Genomic DNA, 19,206 nt, shown 5'->3' with positions numbered 1-19,206 from the left:
AAAATAAGGGGGGGAAGGGGCTTTTAGAACACCTAAAGCCACTAAATTACTGAATTCTTTATCAGCTAAGGTTAGACTTTAAGGAATAAAGTCTACCTATTTGTGTTTTAGTGGCTATCCTTTTTTGGGGGACATGCTTTGTTGATAACACTGATACTTAAAGTTCAACATGTTTTAGGCCCCAACAATGATATTATTCACTTATCTTAATAGATGGGCTTACATGCTTCTGCTTACAGTTTCAAATCTAACCTGTCTAGAACACTGCTCTGCTGAACAATGAATCTGAAAAAAATCTTTTAAAAATGGATTTAACAAGTTATTTTTTTATATTGTTATAAAAAGAATTATTTTGGCAGTTATTTTAGCAGCCGATGGGTCTCATTTAATTAATGAAACAATTAATTCTACAAGTTTAAAAAGAAAACAAAAACAGACACAGACTTGCACTAGAAAACACACACTCACCTGCCTGGGTGGTCAGACACTTGCCCATAGTTCAGCCCCTACACATGCAGTGTGGGCAGAGCCAGGGGAAATGAAAAGCTGGTAGTCTTTACAGGAAGCACAACAATGGGGAACGATGGAGGATGAACTCAAACCATGCTCTGAAGTCAGTGTCAGGGACAAAGTCTAGGGTGCATAGGCAGTGGACAGGGAATGTAGCCATACCATCCATTATGCACACAAAACCAACAAAGTCTTATATGGGTTAACAGCTGAACATGGGCAAAGGGGAAAAAAAAAAGGCAAAGCACTAAAGGTGGTGACAGGACAGAGAAGCAGCTTTGAGGGGGAAGAGAAAAAAGGGGTGAGGAAAAGTGAGAAGGGTAGGAAGCAGACCACTCTTACAAGCCACCTCCCCCTTCCCCTACCAGAGACACACCCCCTGTGCCCTCTAGGATAAACTTCCCTTCTTAAGGCCTCCTTTATATAAATTTTATGTATCCCTCTCCGTCATTCTTCAAGTCATTTCCAAATTGAATTGGAAATATTTTACTTCTCATTGAAGGCCTGGGTTTTCCCAAGCACAATTCTTGGTCTTAGGGCAGTTTGACACCTAGAATGCTACCTTTTTGCTTGTTTTCCTTCTGTGTAACTTGCATGATTTCATTCCTCACCCCTTAAAGTCCACTGATCAATTGCCACGAGTTGTATCCAGTGTTAAGGCACAAAGATATTACAGAGGTGCGCATTTTTATGAACATACAAGTAGCCTAGACAAATGTTATCTAACCTGTAAACGTAGACATAGTCTCCTTGACCGTTCTATTCCTTCTGAGGTCCAAGGAGCAGGTTCAACATCATCTCTTCTTAAAAGGTAGCGCCAAACCAAGAATCCATGGCTTGATGAAATTTCTGGCCAGTATTTCACCACCTAAATCAGTATTTTGTAGTAGTTTGAGATTAAATATTTAGACTTACTCATAATATATTACTAGTTTAAGTACACTTGACTAAACTAAATGCAACTTCAAAAGATACTTGCTTTGTTGTAGTAACAGTAAATAAAAAATATTCACTAAAAATATTGTTTTGACCTTATTTCCTAATTAAGATAGTTCCCATATAAGTACACATTGCTATAAATTTGAAATATTAACAAGATTATGCTCACAAATAGATTCCTGCATAATAGATAAAAATGGTGGCAGTAAATGCCTCCATTTTTTAAAAGAAAACAACCTATTTGACAAATTATAACGTGCTTGACTTTGAAAATCTATAAGAATCAGTATCTACAATGGTCACATTATTTAAATAGTTTTATCATAGTGAATATACACTTATAAAAAGCTTAACTCAAAATGTAACTCTGCCCTTATGGACTTCAAATAAACATTAAGAGAAAAGTATTAAAGTTAGGAGCTCACTTTGTATATTTGTTACATTTCCAGAAAAAGTAGAAATACCAACGAAGGTGATCTACTATTTCCTTTAGCCCACCCAGTAGAGTAGTTCCCTTTGGCAACCCTGTCTTGAAAGCCCAGGAAGAATGACTAACAAGATGTCATGCCAGATAGAGCACCTTATAAATGCCATCATATCTGTTGCCTTCTTCAGGAGCATATTTGCTGATCTTCCTCCCTTTAAAACTGCGTATCACTCTGACTGGCTTACCAGCTCTCCAATTCCGAGACTCTGCTCCAATTTTATCATCCAATGGAGCATCACAGTTTAGGGCCAATGCCCTAAAAAATAAAACAAAGTCTTTATACCAAGTAATCTTTAAGTACATAATCGCATTATTAGCTCAATTAAAAGGTGACTTATGCCTTACCTGATGGTTAAGATTCTATGATTCTTTCCATATTATTCCAGATAATAGGATTATGCTTTCCCCCACCAGCAGAGAAGACAAATCAGTTTTCTGATGTCACCCCCAAGCCAGGGGATTGGTTCTCAGATAGCCTGTAGGGTTCTTCTGAAAGTAATAACATCTGTGCCACGTATAATAGAAAACAACTAGAAATACATGGAATTTTTTTAAAATAACGTTTGTTGAGGGAAGGGAGAAAGTTGGAAAACTAAAGCAAGTGATTGTTGTAGTATTTATTTTTGATAAGGGAGTGAGGTAAATTGCTGGAATAATGTAGAAAGAAATCCAGGAAAATGAATTTGTCAGCAAGGTACAGATGACCTTTCTAGGTCTACTTTCCACATTCCAGATAGAGAATCCTTAACGTCTAGAAGCTATTAAAGAACAAGTTTAATATGATAATATAAAGACTTCGAGTAAAAAGTTTAAATAAAACTGAAGCATTCAAATGCCTGTGTTAAATCATGACAATAAAGATTTTCGGCTCCTCCAGATCACTATTTTTATGATGACATGTGAACAAGGAGGAACACTGAGTGAGAAGCAGCACCTGATTTAGTTGAATCTTAGCAGGTGTACTCAATTAGTAGTAATTAATCAGTAAGGGTATGTAAGAAGACCTTTCTTGGGAGAACTTAATCCTGCCAAAAAACAAAAACAAAAACAAAAAAACAAAACAACCCCACCAAACTAGAATCTACTTAAAATTAGTATTCTTCTTCTCAGATACCTACTTCCTAACTTAAGTGGAAAAAAAACCCACTGAGAACATGTAAGGTTAAAACACATACACACCCAATTTGGTAAATTCAGATATGATACAAAATACTTTTTCAGGGCATAATTTTACGCAGGCTCAAATAAAAAAAAACTGACCTTATGACTAAATGTCTAATCTACCCAGATCTCTTGATCAGTTATATTGTTAAAGTAAATAAACTGAAAGTGTTTTGTTTAAAAAAAAAACAACCACTTTATACATGTGGTCAAATAAAGTTTACCAAGTTATCTTTTTTTATCTCAAAGGGAGATGCATGAAATCTCTGGGAGGTAGAAGAAAATGTAACCAACCTTCTAGGGCTAGTATTCCATCTTATTAATGTAATACCTATTGAGATATATATACTTCATCTTCTTAAAGAGGTAGGAAAAGGACAAATACTATTTTCACATTAATGAGTGGAATGGTTCGGTGCTTACAGGCACCTTCATTCAGAATGATTGCCACCACTAACTGGCATTATTAACTCACTTCTAGCTTCACAAAAGTATGTAGGTAGTTCAAGTATGTGAAAAGAATCTAAGATCAAACTAGGTGAAACAAGGCTTTTCCATTACTCTGCAGCTCAATCGATTGCTTCTAACTGCCCTTATAAAGGATGGCTAGGTTACCTTGCTGCCCTCTTCAGTTTCATAAAGCGAAAAGCTGAGAAGAAATAGGAACAAACTTCTCAAAGCAAGAAGCAGGAGCCAAACTATCCTTTAGTGGAGAAGTGAAAATGCACTGGACCATATACTAGTCAGGAAAGAGTATAATATGGGGCAGAGCTAAGGGTCTTTCACCCCAGTTTTCATGTTTATAAAACATATAGGTATCTTTGCCCAGAGGTCTTTACAATCACTATGCATACTCAAAAGCTTAATGTATAAATTAACTGAACAGATGTCAGAGTCCCTATAAGTCAATCGGAAATGTTTTTGAGTTAATATTTTATATTCACTACCTTCCTTTCAATATAAACATTTTTACTACTTGTCAATTATTTTCTAATAAGATTATAACATATGGCAAACAGGGTTATACTTATTAGATTCTTTAAAAGCTTGGAAAATATTTACCATGTATATTACAAGTGCAGGAAGTTAGGAAACAAACCTCATTCAAGCAAAATCATCTATTGTTATTAAAAGGAAAATATAATTTTCAGATTTGACAACGTGAAAAGCCCTTTTGCAAATTCAAGATAATACTTTCACCGACAAAAACACATCAAAATCTTTCTAACTCCTTTTAAGATCATTCCTCCTGAAGAGCTGCTATTCTGCTAGGAAAAGACTAGCTAAGGACTGGACTCCTGCCTCAGGAATGTTTTCACCAGCAAATCTGACCTGTCTCCTCTGCTGGTTCAGTTAAATAATCCTACTGTCAGAAATAATATAGAAGGAAGACATAAAAACAGATTGTATGTAATTTGGTATGCAACAAATTCTTGAAATCATATTGGTGTATTCTTTACTTCACACGGTAATCAGAAATTAAGGGCACACTACTTAAAACCGAGTGATTTAGACTCAAGAAAGAAAAATACTCATTTTTACTCAATAATCCATAAAACACCCTTAACAATAGGATATAAAAATTTCAACTTTATGAAATTGATCAAAAAATTATCAATATGACAAGTTATAATGTGGTCGTTGCTATCTGATGGTTTGGGTCACTTTATTATTGCTATTAGCAAGCACCTTTGAAATAAAACATTTTAAAATCATTTTTTGTTCCCATGGAAGCTGGAATGTCATTAATACTTCTATAGAACAAAGGTTAGCACAAGGTGGCTCTTTTGTAATGCTTTGTAAGTATTTACTTAGAAAAGGTCATTTTTGTAATTAAACATCCTCTTTTATAGCACTGAAGAGACATTATAAATTCTAAAAGCACCCTGAGTGTAGTTCTGATTAAGTTTATCTGATGTTTCACTTATGCCCACAAATGCGGCTCTCGAACTTAAACCTATCTCACATTCGTTGAGTCTCTTTTAAAAAGAAGTCTGTTACTTTAAAAGATAAATCTGTGTTGAGTAAAACATAACTTTGACCTATGGGATAGTAGATAGCCACCTTGTCCTCAATTTCACTTACATAGGTTCCCTTCCTTCAAATGTTTCAACATGTTTTTAAATGTAAAACACATGTATTAAGACTGGGAATTATGCCATTTAAAAAGTAGTATGAAGAAATGTTAGAATGCTTAAAAATAATTATATAATCAGGTAATGGGATTTTAAATTTAGATCTTTAACTGTCAATTTAAGATTCTCCCCTATAGTCTAACTTACAAATTACATTACTATAATCAAACTTTTATACAAAGCCCAAATAGTCTTTACAAACTCTAACAATAAAGAGTACCTGTTCATGTTTGTTAATGTTTGATCAGCCGATGGTGCACCAATTCTTTTATTACCAGCAAGATTTTTACCACCACTCCCAGTGTATGTGAATTCATCACCTCGATCCTATGGGAAAAGATTTTCAGCATTAAGATACCTAAACCCAAGTATAATCTTGCCAATTCTTATTTTACAGTCAGAACATTTGGTTAGGATGTTATGAATTTACATGTTCTCTTTCAAGGTACCTTGAGAGATACTTGCCAAAATATCTCAAATGCAGTTGTGTACGCAGTACATCTTCAAGTTATATCAAGTTACATCACATGATCATTTTAAAGTTAGAGCTTCCAGTACCTCCAAATGTGGCTATTCTCATGCTATGTACATAAAAGGACTAATCTCTAGGATGTTACAAAATAAGATTTATAGACTGGGAATATTGTTTCGTTTAATTCAATGGTATTAAAATAAACATCAATATTCTCTTGTAGGATTTTACAGCATACCATTTTAGTAAATACTTCATATGTGATTTCTCATCAGCAATCTACACCATACCCAAGTTTGCTGTTAAAATTCAAAATTAAAATCCTAACAGCTTAGTAAGTTCCCCACATTTCATATTATACAGGTTCACTTAAATTACATTCAGTGAAATAATAGCCTATTATTAAAAAGGAAAAGAATTTGAAAACTAAAATTTGTATAAAGGGTCTACTAAATGTGAAAAAAACATGCCAAAGGAACTAGATGTTACAGAAACTAGGACCACAAATATCTCTGTATTAATTACAAATTTATATTGATATTACTAAGTTATTGATTCAGTACTCAAAATCAGTTGAGAAGAGTATCAGTATACAAATTAACTCTACTAACATTATCGAAATAGTGGCTCACTCTTTTTTTTTGATTAGTTTACAGACCATGTTCAGTCTCAGGTATATAACATAGTGATACAAGTTTAAACATTATGCTGTGCTCACCACAAGTGTAGCTACCATCTGTTACCAGACAATGCTATTACAATATCACTGACTAGGTGAAGAAAAAAGATGGCGAAGGAGTAGGGGACCTTTTTTCAGCGGGTCCCCTGAACTGAGCTGGATATCTACCAGATCATCCTGAACACCCACGAAATCAGCCCGTCTGAGACGCAGGAAGATACATCTGGATCTCTACAAACGAACATCTGGCACTGAGTATTGAGGTATGAAGCGGGGAGCCGTGAATCTGCACACAGATATCGGAAGATAAACGGAAGGGGGAGGGAGCCCCCAGGCTCGGGTATCGGGAAGCAGTAGCCACCTGCACTGGGAAGCGGGCCAGATTCGCGGACTGGTAGCTGCCGATAAAGCAGACTGAGACTGGGAGCGCACGCGCGACCAGACTGAAAACCTGAGCTCCAGAAAATGCGTGAATGACACTGAAACAAGGAGCTTGGGGAACCCAGGGCAGTTGGCAGTGTTAGAAGCACAAAGGACAGAGATATGCTGGACCAGGGAGTGAGGACTGGGAGACTGGCTGTGGGGCACAGAACCCGGGATGGGGCAGGGTTTTTAGCAGCACCGACAGAAACAGAGTTAAAGTGGCCAGGAGAGCTCAGTGGAGAGCAGACTGCGATCTTTCTGTTCTGAGACAGAGGCTAGGATAAGGCCACTGTAGCTCTGACTCTCAGAAGAGTCACAGCAAACCGCCAGGGAAAGCCACCAGAAAACAAAAGCCCGGAAATACTGGTTCGCATTGTGCCCATCCCCACCCCCTCTCACAGGGAACAGGGCAACTCTACACAAACAGGGTTGCCTGAGTATCAGTGTGGCTGCCCCCCACCCCCCACAGAAGGCAGGCTGAAAAATCAAGAAGCCCACATCCCTAAGGTCCCTATAAAACAAGTGCACACTGCCTGGGTCCTGGTCAATAATTTGGGCTCTGTGCATCCCCGCAACCTCTCCTCATCAGAATGATGAGGAGGAGAAACCCTCAGCAAAGAAAGGACACAGAGACTGTGGCCTCTGCCACAGAAATTGTCAGAAATGGAGTTCAGAGTAACAATGGTCAAGATGATGTGTAGGCTTAAAAAAAAAGTAACGAAAATATGGATGACAATATAGAATCTCTAAGGGCAGAAATGACAGCGAATCTGGCAGAAATTAAAAATCCTATGAATCAAATGCAGTCTAAACTGGATGCTCTGACAGCCAGGGTAAATGAGGCAGAAGAATGAATTAGTGAATTGGAAGATGGGATGATAGAAAAGAAGGAAAAAATGGGAACTTGGCTCAAAAAAAAAATCCAATCTCAAGAATGTAGGTTACGGGATATTACTGACTCAATGAACCATTCCAATGTCAGAATCAGCAGCATCCCCAAGGGGGTGGAGAAAAACAGAGGTCTAGAAGAGATATTTGAACAAATTGTAGCTGAGAACTTCTCTAATCTGGCAAAGGACAAGCATTCATGTCCAAGAGGCAGAGAGCACCCCTCCCAAGATCAATGAGAACAGACCAACACCACGTCACATAATAGTACAATTTGCAAATCTTAGATGCAAGGATACAATCTTGAAAGTGGCCAGGGGGAAAAGAGTCCTCACCTACAGAAGGAAGAACATCAGAATAATGTCAGACCTGTCTACAGAGATCTGGCAAGCCAGAAATGGCTGGCAAGACATATTCAGAGCACTAAGTGAGAGGAACATGCAGCCAAGGATCCTTTATCCAGCAAGGCTGTCATTCAGAATGGATGGAGAGACAAGGAGCTTCCAAGAGCAGCAGAAACGGAAAGAATTTGTGACCACCAAGCCAGCCCTGCAAGAAATATTAAGGGGGGTTCTATAAAAGTTAAAAGGCCCCAAGAGTGATACAGAACAGAAATTTACAATGTATAGAAACAAAGACTTCACAGGCAACATGACATCATTAAAATCATATCTCTCAATAATCACTCTCAATGTGAATGGCCTAAATGCTCCCATAAATGCCACAGGGTTGCAGATTGGATAAAAAGACACGACAAATCCATATGCTGTCTCCAAGAGACTCATTTTGAATCTAAAGATACATCCAGACTGAAAATGAAGAGATGGAGAACCATTTTTTATGCCAACGGACCTCAAAAGAAAGGTGGGGTAGCAATTCTCATATCAGACAGATTAGATTTTAAACTAAAGACTGCAGACTGTAGTTAGAGATACAGAAGGACACTATATTATTCTTAAAGGGTGTATCCAACAAGAGGATCTAACAATTATAAATATCTATGCCCCCAACAGGGGAGCAGCTAGACACACAAGCCAACTCTTAACCAGAATAAAGAGACATATAGATAATAATACATTAATAGTAGGGAACCTCAACACTCCGCTCTCAGCAATAGACAGATCACCTAAGCAGAAAATCAACAAAGAAACAAGAGCTTCGAATGATATACTGGACCAGATGGACCTCATAGATACATACAGAACACTACACCCCAGAACAACAGAATACTCATTCTTTTCAAATGCACATGGAACTTTCTGCAGAATAGACCATATGCTGGGTCACAAAACAGGTCTCAACTGATACCAAAAGACTGACATTATTCCCTGTATCTTCTCAGACCACAATGCTTTGAAACTGGAACTCAATCACAAGGAAAAATTTGGAAGAATCTCAAACACTTGGAAACTAAGAACCATCCTGCTCAAGAATGACTGGGTAAACCAGGGAATTAAAGATGAGCTTAAGCAATTTATGGAAACCAATGAGAACGAAAACACAATGGTCCAAAACCTACGGGACACTGCAAAGGCAGTCCTAAGGGGAAAATACATAGCCATCCAAGCCTCACTCAAAAGAACAGAACAATCTAAAATGCAGTTTTTATATTCTCACGTAAAGAAGCTGGAGCTAGAACAGAACAGGCCTAACCCATGCAAGAGAAGGCAGGTGATCAAGATTAAAGCAGAGATCAATGAATTAGAAACCAGGAGCACAGTAGAGCAGATCAATAAAACTAGAAGCTAGTTCTTTGAAAGAATTAATAAGATCAATAAGCCCCTGGCCAGACTTATGCAAAAGAATAGAGAAAGGACCCAAATTAATAAAATTATGAATGAAAGGGGAGAGATTACAACCAACACCAATGAAATAGGAAGGATCATTAGAAATTTTTATCAACAACTATATGGCAATAAATTAAACAACCTGGAAGAAATGGATGCCTTCCGGAAACCTATAAACTACCAAGTCTGAAACAGGAAGAAATTGCTTAAACAGACCAATTAATTATGAAGAGATTGAAGCAGTTATCAAAAACTTCCCAAAAAACAAGAGTCCAGGGCCTGACGGATTCCCCGGGGAATTCTACCAAACATTCAAAGGAGAAATAATACCTATTCTCCTGAAGCTGTTTCAAAAAATAGAAGCAGAAGGAAAACTACCAAACTCATTCTATGAGGCCAGTATAACCTTGATCTCCATACCAGGCAAAGACCCCATCAAAAAGGAGAATTACAGACCGATATCCCTGATGAATACGGATGCCAAAATTCTCAACAATATCCTAGCTAATAGGATCCAACAGTACATTAAAGGGGTTATCCATCATGACCAAGTGGGATTCATTCCTGGGATGCAAGGTTCAACATTCGCAAACTGATCAGTGTGATAGATCACATCAACGAAAAAGTCAAGAACCGTATGATCCTTTCAATTGATGCAGAAAAAGCATTTGACAAAATTCAGCATCCTTTCCTCATTAAAACACTTCAGAGTGTAGGGATAGAGGGTACATTCCTCAATTTCATCAAAACCATCTATGAAAAGCCTACAGCGAATATCATTCTCAATGGGGAAAAGCTGAAAGCCTTTCCCTTAAGATCAGGAACATGACAAGGATGCCCACTCTCGCCATTATGATTCAACGTAGTACTAGAAGTCCTTGCAACAGCAATCAGACAACAAAAAGGGATAAAAAAGGTATTCAAATTGGCAAAGAAGAAGTCAAACTATCTCTCTTCGATGGAAAACCCAAAATATAAAAAGCTTCTGCACAGCAAAGGAAACAGTCAAAAAAACTAAGAAGCAGCCCATGGAATAGTAGAAGATATTTGCAAATGACACTGCAGACAAAAGACTGGTATCCTAGATCAACAAAGAACTTCTCAAACTCAAAACATGAGAAACAAATAATCAAATCAAAAAATGGGCAGAAGATACGAACAGACACTTTTCCAATGAAGACATACAAATGGCTAACAGACACATGAAAAAATGTTCAAAATCATTAGTCATCAGGGAAATTCAAATAAAAAAACCACACTGAGATACCACCTTACGCCAGTTAGAATGGCAAAAATGGGACATGGCAAGAAACAACAATTGTTGGAGAGGGTGTGGAGAAAGGGGAACCCTCTTACACGGTTGGTGGGAATGCAAGTTGGTACACCACTTTGCAAAATAGTGTGGAGATCCCTCAAAATGTTAAAAATAGAGCTACCCTATGACCCAGCAACTGCACTACTGGGTATTCACCCCAAAGATACAGACATCGTGACGAGAAGGGCCATATCCACCCAATGTTCATAGCAGCATTGTCCACAATAGCTAAATTGTGGAAGGAGCGAGATGCCCTTCAACAGACAAATGGATAAAGAAGATGGGGTCCATATACACAATGGAATATTACTCAGCCATCAGAAAGAACGACTACCCAACATTTACAGCAACATGGATGGGACTGGAGGAGATTATGCTAAGTGAAAGAAGTCAAGCAGAGAAAGACAATTATCATATGGTTTCACTCATTTATGGAACATAAGAAATAGGGAGATTAGTAGGAGAAGGAAGGGAAGAACGAAGGCGGGGTATACAGAAAGGGGAATGAACCATGAGAGACTATGAACTCTGGGAAACAAACAGGGCTTCAGAGGGGAGGGGGGTAGGGAATTGGGATAGGCCGGTGATGAGTATTAAGGAGAGCATGTATTGCATGGAGCACTGGGTGTTATATGCAAACAATGAATCATGGAACACTACCTCAAAAACTAAGGATGTACTGTATGGTGACTAACATAACATAAAAATTTTTTTAAAAACCCAAAAAACGAAAAACAATACCACTGACCTCATTTCTTATGCTGTGCCTTTTATTCCCATGACTTACTCATTCCATAACTAGAAGACTGTATCTCCTACTCCTCTTCAACCATTGTGCTCATTCCCCCACCCAACAATGTTTCTTTATTGCAAGAGTTTAATTAGTTTAGATTGAACTTAAAACAATGACGTTTTCTCTACTTAATCGTTGTCTGTAGTAAAGGTCAATTATTTTGCACTTTGTTTTTCTTTTGGATTAAGTCATAACTAAAATCTCATGGTTTTAGAAGGGCTTTTATCTGTCCAAAAACCTTGACTTCACTTTTTGTTGATCTAATACTGAAGTCTATATTTTGAAGACTAAGGCATTAAGGAATTTCATCTTTAGTGTGTATTCCATTTAAAGGAAATCTAATAAATAACTACACCTAGAGCAGCCCAGAACACTTCTTAATCAGAAAGTCTTCCAAATGTTACTTGGATTGACTTCACAATGCTCATTTTCATAACCCTGTCAACTTTTTTAAAAAAAAGATTTATTTGTCAGAGAGAGAAAGCACGCTCATGTGTGCGCACACAAGCAGGGAGCCCCATGTGGGGCTTGATCCCAGGACCTGGGATCATGACCTGAGCTGAAGGCAGATGCCTAACCAACTGAGCCACCCAGCCATCCAGCTCCCCTGTCAACTTTTAAAGTTATAATTATGGTAGTGCTATAAAGGAAAAAGTAGTGGTGACTAGAACGGCATAATAGAGGCAACCTAAGCTTTAAAAACTAAGTAGCATTTAAAATGAAAGAACAAAACATTTCTGATTATTCCTTAAACAGCAAATAATCAAGTCAGAATAATTAAAATTCTACGTCATTAACTCATCAATACTTTATTCATCACACCAACAGAAACTTTTAATTATTATTAGGGGACAAAAAATTGCTGGACTGTCAGAATTCAGCCAATATATTAGTTCAGACTAATTTTCCTAAGGAAAAATGATCAGCCCACATTTGTTACATATTATAGTCCATGCTCCACAAAGTTGTACCCCTGTGGGTCAGTAACCTAAAGAAGCCTGCTATTTGAGAACACCTCACGTAAGAAGCCATCATCTATATAGGGGGCATACTACTGCCCCAGAGTGACTCAATTTCCCAATCTCGACTTCTCTCAAGTTGTAAAGTAGCTGCATAACACAACAAGCTGGATGCTCCCATTCCTGCCACTACCTTTTATCAAGGAAAAGACCTTCATCTCAATCTTCTCACTGTCCCCCCACCCCCCGCAAAGACTATCAGATAAATATCCTAAAACACAGTTAAGATCACTAATCTTTTCCCAGACACCTTTAATGATTCTTTAATTCAAAGCTATCTAGTGTACAGCTTCAATCTGCCAGCTTCTCTCAAAATACCCCTTACGTGTTTGCAAAACTGGGTACTACCACTTTACTGCTGATAACACCCACCTAGCATTTACTCCGTGTGTCTGTGAAGTTAGGCTAAGCATTTTACGTGTGATTCTTTTAATGCTCACATCAACCCTCTGAAGTACTTTTTTAAAGCCTTATTTTATAGATGAGGCAGAGGTTCATTACCTTACCTAAGGTCACTTAGCTAGTAAGAGATGGCACCAGGACACAAACCCAAAACAGTTTGGTTCCAGAATTTGTTCCTGATCACTTGAGCAAACTATTTCTCAGGACAACTGTAAAAGGCAGATCATCTTTGTGAGTTCACATTCCTCTAGTGAGGTTACCCTAACACAGGGCACTAAAACTAGCATTTGATTCTCAAGTTACTAGACTAAAATATTAACTAGTTTATCAACAGGTATTCAGTAGTTTCATGTCCATTCATCTGGACAAAACAAAGATTATGGGCTCCGTGAATGTTATACTTAAAGGTTTCAAAACAAATTTTTTTCTCAAATGAGAAAAGTTTATTTAGGTTTCCTCCACCCATTTCTGTAGATATGACCTGCCTGCAATAAGAGATCAAAAGATTAAAAATGCTTATAAAATGTATTAACATCTCCAAATATATCTTAGCTGGTGATCTAAGCCTATGTGTTTTAGCTCCAAAATGAATTATTCTTTACATTACTTAATAGACTGAGAATTAATTGCTTAAGATACATAATTAACAGCTCATTAGTACTTTTCTCTACAAATGTTTAATGTTTGACTATTAACTATACTCAAAAGATGAGGAAAAAGGGAAGTAGTAATAACCATCTCAATTCTACCTGGTACTTATTTTCACCTCTACATGTTTATGTTTTGTATATTTAAGATAAGCTCTGCTCTAGACAATGCAACTTTTTGAATCCTCGTTATATGCTAAGACTACATAAATTACCTCATTTAATATCAGTAATTTTGACATAAAATGGTGCTACTATTTTTTTCTATTTTACACATTGGGAAAGTCTCACATACAAATGTCAGAGTCTAGATCAAACACAACTGGCTTGTTGCTAAAAACATGTTAAAAAGATTCTACTGTTAGTTGGCTTGTTTTCTTACAGAGCCTTAAAAAAAAATCTAGTGTTGACTGTAGTAAACTATACAACATCCTTTGTATTTCTGAAAAATACAACTTAAAAATAGGCATATTAAATGAGTACTCAAATAATTACCCTGCGTAGTTCCATCTTCAGTTTCCTTTGCCATGCTAGTGTAAACATACTGCCAAATCTGCCTGTTAGAAAAATGGCAAGCTTTTCTACCTTTGTCTGAAAACATGCATCTTGGCCTCTACACAGCTGTAACATACCATGAACACAAACTAATGAAACAGACTAGGAGAAAATACCTGCAAACTACATATTCAATGAACAGCAAAAAACCCCAAATAGGACCAATTAGAAAATGGGCAACTGACCTGAAGATATATCATTAAAGAGGCTATACACATAGCAAAAAAGTGAATCATGTCCATCATCATCAGCCATTAGGGAAATGTCAACTAAACCCACAATGAGATCTCACTGCATACCTATGAGAATGGCTAAAGTAAAACAAAGCAACAACACCGCATGATGGCAAGAGTGCAGAGAAACTCCATCACTTACTTACACGCTGCTAATAGGAATGTAAAGTGGTACAGCCACTCTGGAAAACAATTTGGCAGTTTCTTAAAAAACTAAACATGCAACTACCATATAACCCAACAATACATTTCTGGGCATTTATCACAGAAAAATGAAGACTTACATTTATTAAAAAACCTGTACCTAAATGTTTATTGCAGTTATTTGTAAAAGTCAAAAACTGGAACAATCCGAATATTCTTCAATGAATGAATGGTCAGATGAACTGTGGCATACCTACAGATGGAATACTACTCAGCAATAAAAAAAGGAATAAACTGGGGCGCCTGGGTGGCGCAGTCATTAAGCGTCTGCCTTTGGCTCAGGGCGTGATCCCAGCGTTCTGGGATCGAGCCCCACATCAGGCTCCTCGGCCGGGAGCCTGCTTCTTCCTCTCCCACTCCCCCTGCTTGTGTTCCCTCTCTCCCTGGCTGTCTCTCTGTCAAATAAATAAATCTTAAAAAAAAAAAAAAGGAATAAACTATTAATACATGCCACAATTTAAGAATTATGCTGAGTGAAGAGTGCCATTCCCAAAGGTCACATACTATATGATTCCACTTATAAAAAAAAAGTTTTTTTAAAGATTTTTAGAGAGAGAGAGAGAGGGAGAGAAGGCATGTGAGCATGGGAGGGGAGGGGTAAAGGGAGACGGAGATGGAGAATCTCAAGTAGATGCCCTGTTGAGTGCGGAGCCCCACTCAGGGCTCCATCCCACGACTCTGAGATCCTGACCCAGGTGGAAATCAAGAGTTGGACACTTAACCGACTGAACCACCTAGGCGCTCCTCTACTTCTACAAATTTTTGAAACAACAAAATTACAGAAATGGAGAACAGATTAGTGGTTGTCAGGGGTTAGGGAGGGGTTGAGGGAGGGCAGTTGGTGTGGCTATCAAAGGACAACATGAGGGATACTCGTGGTAGGAAAATTTTCAGTGACCTGAATGTATTAATGTCAATATCCTGGTTGTGATACTACTGTACTAGTTTTGTAAGATGTTACCATTGGGGGGAAAATGGGTAAAGGGCATAGAGATATCTATAGTATTTCTAAGGCTACACATCAATCTACAACATCCCAAAATAATAAGTTTAATTAGAAAAAAGTGAGTTCTATAGAGAATGTATTTTTATTGCAATAATCAGTTACCACATATATATATAAATCAGTACATGTAAAGATTAAAGACTGCCAATTGATTTATCTTATAATTTGTACAGAAGTGACCACTTCAACATAAAAACTATGCTAAAAAAAAAAATGGGATTTGATATATGCTAGAAAAAGCTTCTATATTTTACCGAACGATCAAGACAGGTTCTAAAGAACAAGGTTGTATCGTGACTTACTACTTCATCCGCAAATCCGCCAGCGAGGACAAGAGAGTAAGCCCCATCATTACTTCGACCATGAATTCCACCAACATGGGGCCTATGGACACCTGCTTCGCTCACCTATGAAATAAAGAGAGTCTCAAAATACTTTGAATAGTCAAGTTATATTTACAAAATGCTTTCACATGTATTATTGGACCCTAAAAGCCTCCAACTAAGAACTGAATGTCACCCAGAGTTCTATCTTTTGCTCACCAACTTTATTTCTTCCCAACTATATATATCCCTTAGGTACTAAGCTGGTGACCTTAAAACTGCTCAGACCTATAATTCTAAGTTTCAAAAGAATTATTAAATATCATTTTATGTCTACTTGTCATTATAGCTCAACTTCGGTAAAACAGAATTTCTTTATCAGTGGTCCAGATCCCTGCCTATCTCATTTTTTCTCTTTAATTATTGCACTGCTCCCTAGCCACATCTAAAAGGCAAGAGTCATTTTATTCTTTTTTTTTTTTTTTTTTTGAGAGACAGGGTGTATACAAATGGAGGGGGGGAGGGAGGGAGAGAGAGAATCTCATGACCCTGAGATCATGACCTGAGCCAAAATCAAGAGTAGGATGCTCAACCGAATGAGGAGCCCAGGCACCCCAGGCAAGAGTCATTTTAGCCTCATTCTTCTCCTCTATTCTTCAAACCCATTTTGGTCATAAATAAATTTGATCTATCTCCTAGATCTCTCAAACACATCTTTTTCTACTTCAACTGCTATAATCTTAGTTTGACTCATGAATGCTATAAACATCCTTTCTCACTGCCTCCAGTTTTTCTCTTTAAACCCGATTCTACCCATCACAAACAGAGCAATACTTTTAAGAACAAATCTGCTTAAAATACATTAAATGGCCATATTGTATATCAAGCCCCAAGTATTACATATCACCCTTGAGTCTCAATCTGGCTCCCCACCTTAATTCTTATCTCCAGCTTCTCCTTCATAGAGCATATATGTTTGAGCCAGAACTACTCAATGTTACCCAAACTTGCTGTCCAATTTGTTAAATTTACTCATGCGATTCTACTACTTCAATGGCCTACTGCTTCTTCCCATGTATCTTCAATTTTGGCTCACTGGAACAGTGTCACATTGTGTACTTCAAACTCCCTGAGAGAAATATTAGAATTCATTTGTTTATCATATAATTGTTCTTAGAGTAAAAGAAGCTGAAATCCAAGCCTGCATATCGAGGTAGGGAAAGACACACGTTAGAAGTCAATGAGAAGCTAATAAAGGCATCAGAACCTGAGTTTAGGTCTTGAAAACACCAGGTACTCCAGAAGACAGGACCACTTGATTCCCAACTTCACCAATCCTGATGAAAATAAATCTGACTCTTCCCCACTTCCTAAATGGCAAATCCATCCTTGTAGAGCTCAGGCCAACAACCTTAAACTCATCTGAGACCGTATTAATAGGGCTTTTAGAATTTGGGAATAAATTAGTGACAGGTATACCCCAAAAAATGAGGCAAACAAAAAAAACACAAGGCAATTAAACATATACTAAGTGTACTTTTTATTGTATTTATAATGTTACACTGTATTTATTTGTAGTATTTTTTTTTTACTGTATTTAAAGATCTAAAGTCATAAAACACGCATACGGATTTAGCCAAAATTATAATATAACCATAGCAAGGATGGGAAGATACAGACTGTGTTAAACTAAATGCTCCTCTTCCATTGAAAGAAATTAATAAACTAAAATATGAAGACAAAAGCAGTAGAAACATGCTATTTAGAAATAAGGTAAACCTAGGAGAAACAACTAAAACTTTAAGGTAGTTGTCTCTGAGAAACAGAAAATAAGATGAATAACTTTTAAGTTCCCTATAATCATAAAATTACCATTCTAAAAAAGAAGTTAGAAATGAATACAATAGAGCCTTCAAGAGGAAAAGAGAAGTAATCTTATCCTTGGGTATCTGGGCACTTCCTCTGACCAACTTATTCAGGGAGATAAACCCCAAACAAAACACCTGAAGTGAGCTTTCTTGGACTTCAATGATATTAAATGAGAACTTACCAAATATTTTAAAGAAGAAAAATTTAATACTGCAAATATTAAATTCTCAGCAAGAAAAATTCTCTAGAAAGCTTAACAATAATGTTAACTATCAGAATAGCAAAACAAAGTGATGAAAAGGCATAGCTGATGCCTAATTCCATGATGTATGGTCCTCTGTATTAAGCTATGGGGAAGAGTCTACCCATCCTATAGAGAATCTTTCATTCTAACAACTGAATGCCATATGAAGAAACCTAGGTTAGTCCACTTTTAATCAACAGAAGCTGGCATTGCTACAATTTTACCTATATCCAACTTTACCCTTTCAACAAAGCCAATTTAAAACATACCTGAACTCTAAATCTCCATGTTGATCCAACAGGAATCCCAGGAATAGGTCCATAATGATTAGAAGGAACAATAGTACATTCTCTAGTGCGACCAACACAGGCCATTCCCTATAAGTCAACGAACAAGCTACTTAAGAAACTGGTTATGTCAAATCTTAAAGCCCTTAATTCCCATAAAATGAGAATAAAATAGAAACCTAACTATATGATTAACAATATATAATTTATGTGATTTCATTAACATATAGCTAGCAGTTACAACAAAGTAACAATTATATAATTAAATAATATAGTTATTTGTTAATATTTCTGCTATGGAAAATATAATTTGTATCACCACTACTGTTGGTATTGAAATGTTATAACTTGCATTACAGTCATAAACGTTATAGCTCAGAAGAAAAGGAGACTTTCTTCTTTACCCTGCCCCAGTCTCTCCGGCTTTCAGTACTAGCTGATGGCATCTTTGCTTTCTTTTTACTCATCTTGAGTCTTTCACCAGCCTTTACAACTTCACTGGAATCAGTTTTACAGGAAGGACAATACCTTTAAAAGAAAAAGGAATTTTGATAATACCATATTAAAGCCAGTAACAGAATGGCCTTTCTAGGTCAGAACAAGTTTTAAGATGTAATATTTGGTGTATATTATAGCTCTTCAGCTGGCATTTAAATATTAAAATATTTAAATGTGAAAATATTAAAATATTAAAATATTTAAATAAGAGTATTTACATGGTTAAGCTAGCAGGAAAAAAGAACCAAAACCAAAACCTTATCACTCCTTTAAAGAACGTAAAGGATTATAATCATAAAATCTCAAATTCAGTTCAAAGGCCAGACAAAG

General features: G+C 37.0%; 1 protein-coding gene across 6 annotated transcripts in view; it reads right to left on the bottom strand.

The window, feature by feature from the left end:
• Positions 1-19,206, bottom strand: part of UHRF2 (ubiquitin like with PHD and ring finger domains 2) — a 117,545-nt gene that overhangs the window by 30,705 nt on the left and 67,634 nt on the right. For all 6 annotated transcript variants that reach the window (XM_057313428.1, XM_057313427.1, XM_048223117.2 and 3 more), the window contains 6 exons: positions 18,783-18,906; positions 18,361-18,468; positions 15,958-16,062; positions 5,453-5,559; positions 2,030-2,192; positions 1,238-1,378 (listed from right to left, as the gene is read on the bottom strand). In XM_057313428.1, coding sequence (XP_057169411.1) covers positions 1,238-1,378; positions 2,030-2,192; positions 5,453-5,559; positions 15,958-16,062; positions 18,361-18,468; positions 18,783-18,906 — 748 coding nt within the window. The remainder of the gene's footprint in view (positions 1-1,237; positions 1,379-2,029; positions 2,193-5,452; positions 5,560-15,957; positions 16,063-18,360; positions 18,469-18,782; positions 18,907-19,206) is intronic.

Source organism: Ursus arctos, unplaced genomic scaffold (assembly GCF_023065955.2).
Source record: "Ursus arctos isolate Adak ecotype North America unplaced genomic scaffold, UrsArc2.0 scaffold_18, whole genome shotgun sequence".
Lineage (NCBI taxonomy): Eukaryota > Metazoa > Chordata > Mammalia > Carnivora > Ursidae > Ursus > Ursus arctos.
The sequence above is the reverse complement of the archived record's forward strand: the minus strand, read 5'-3'. Positions and strand labels throughout refer to the sequence as shown.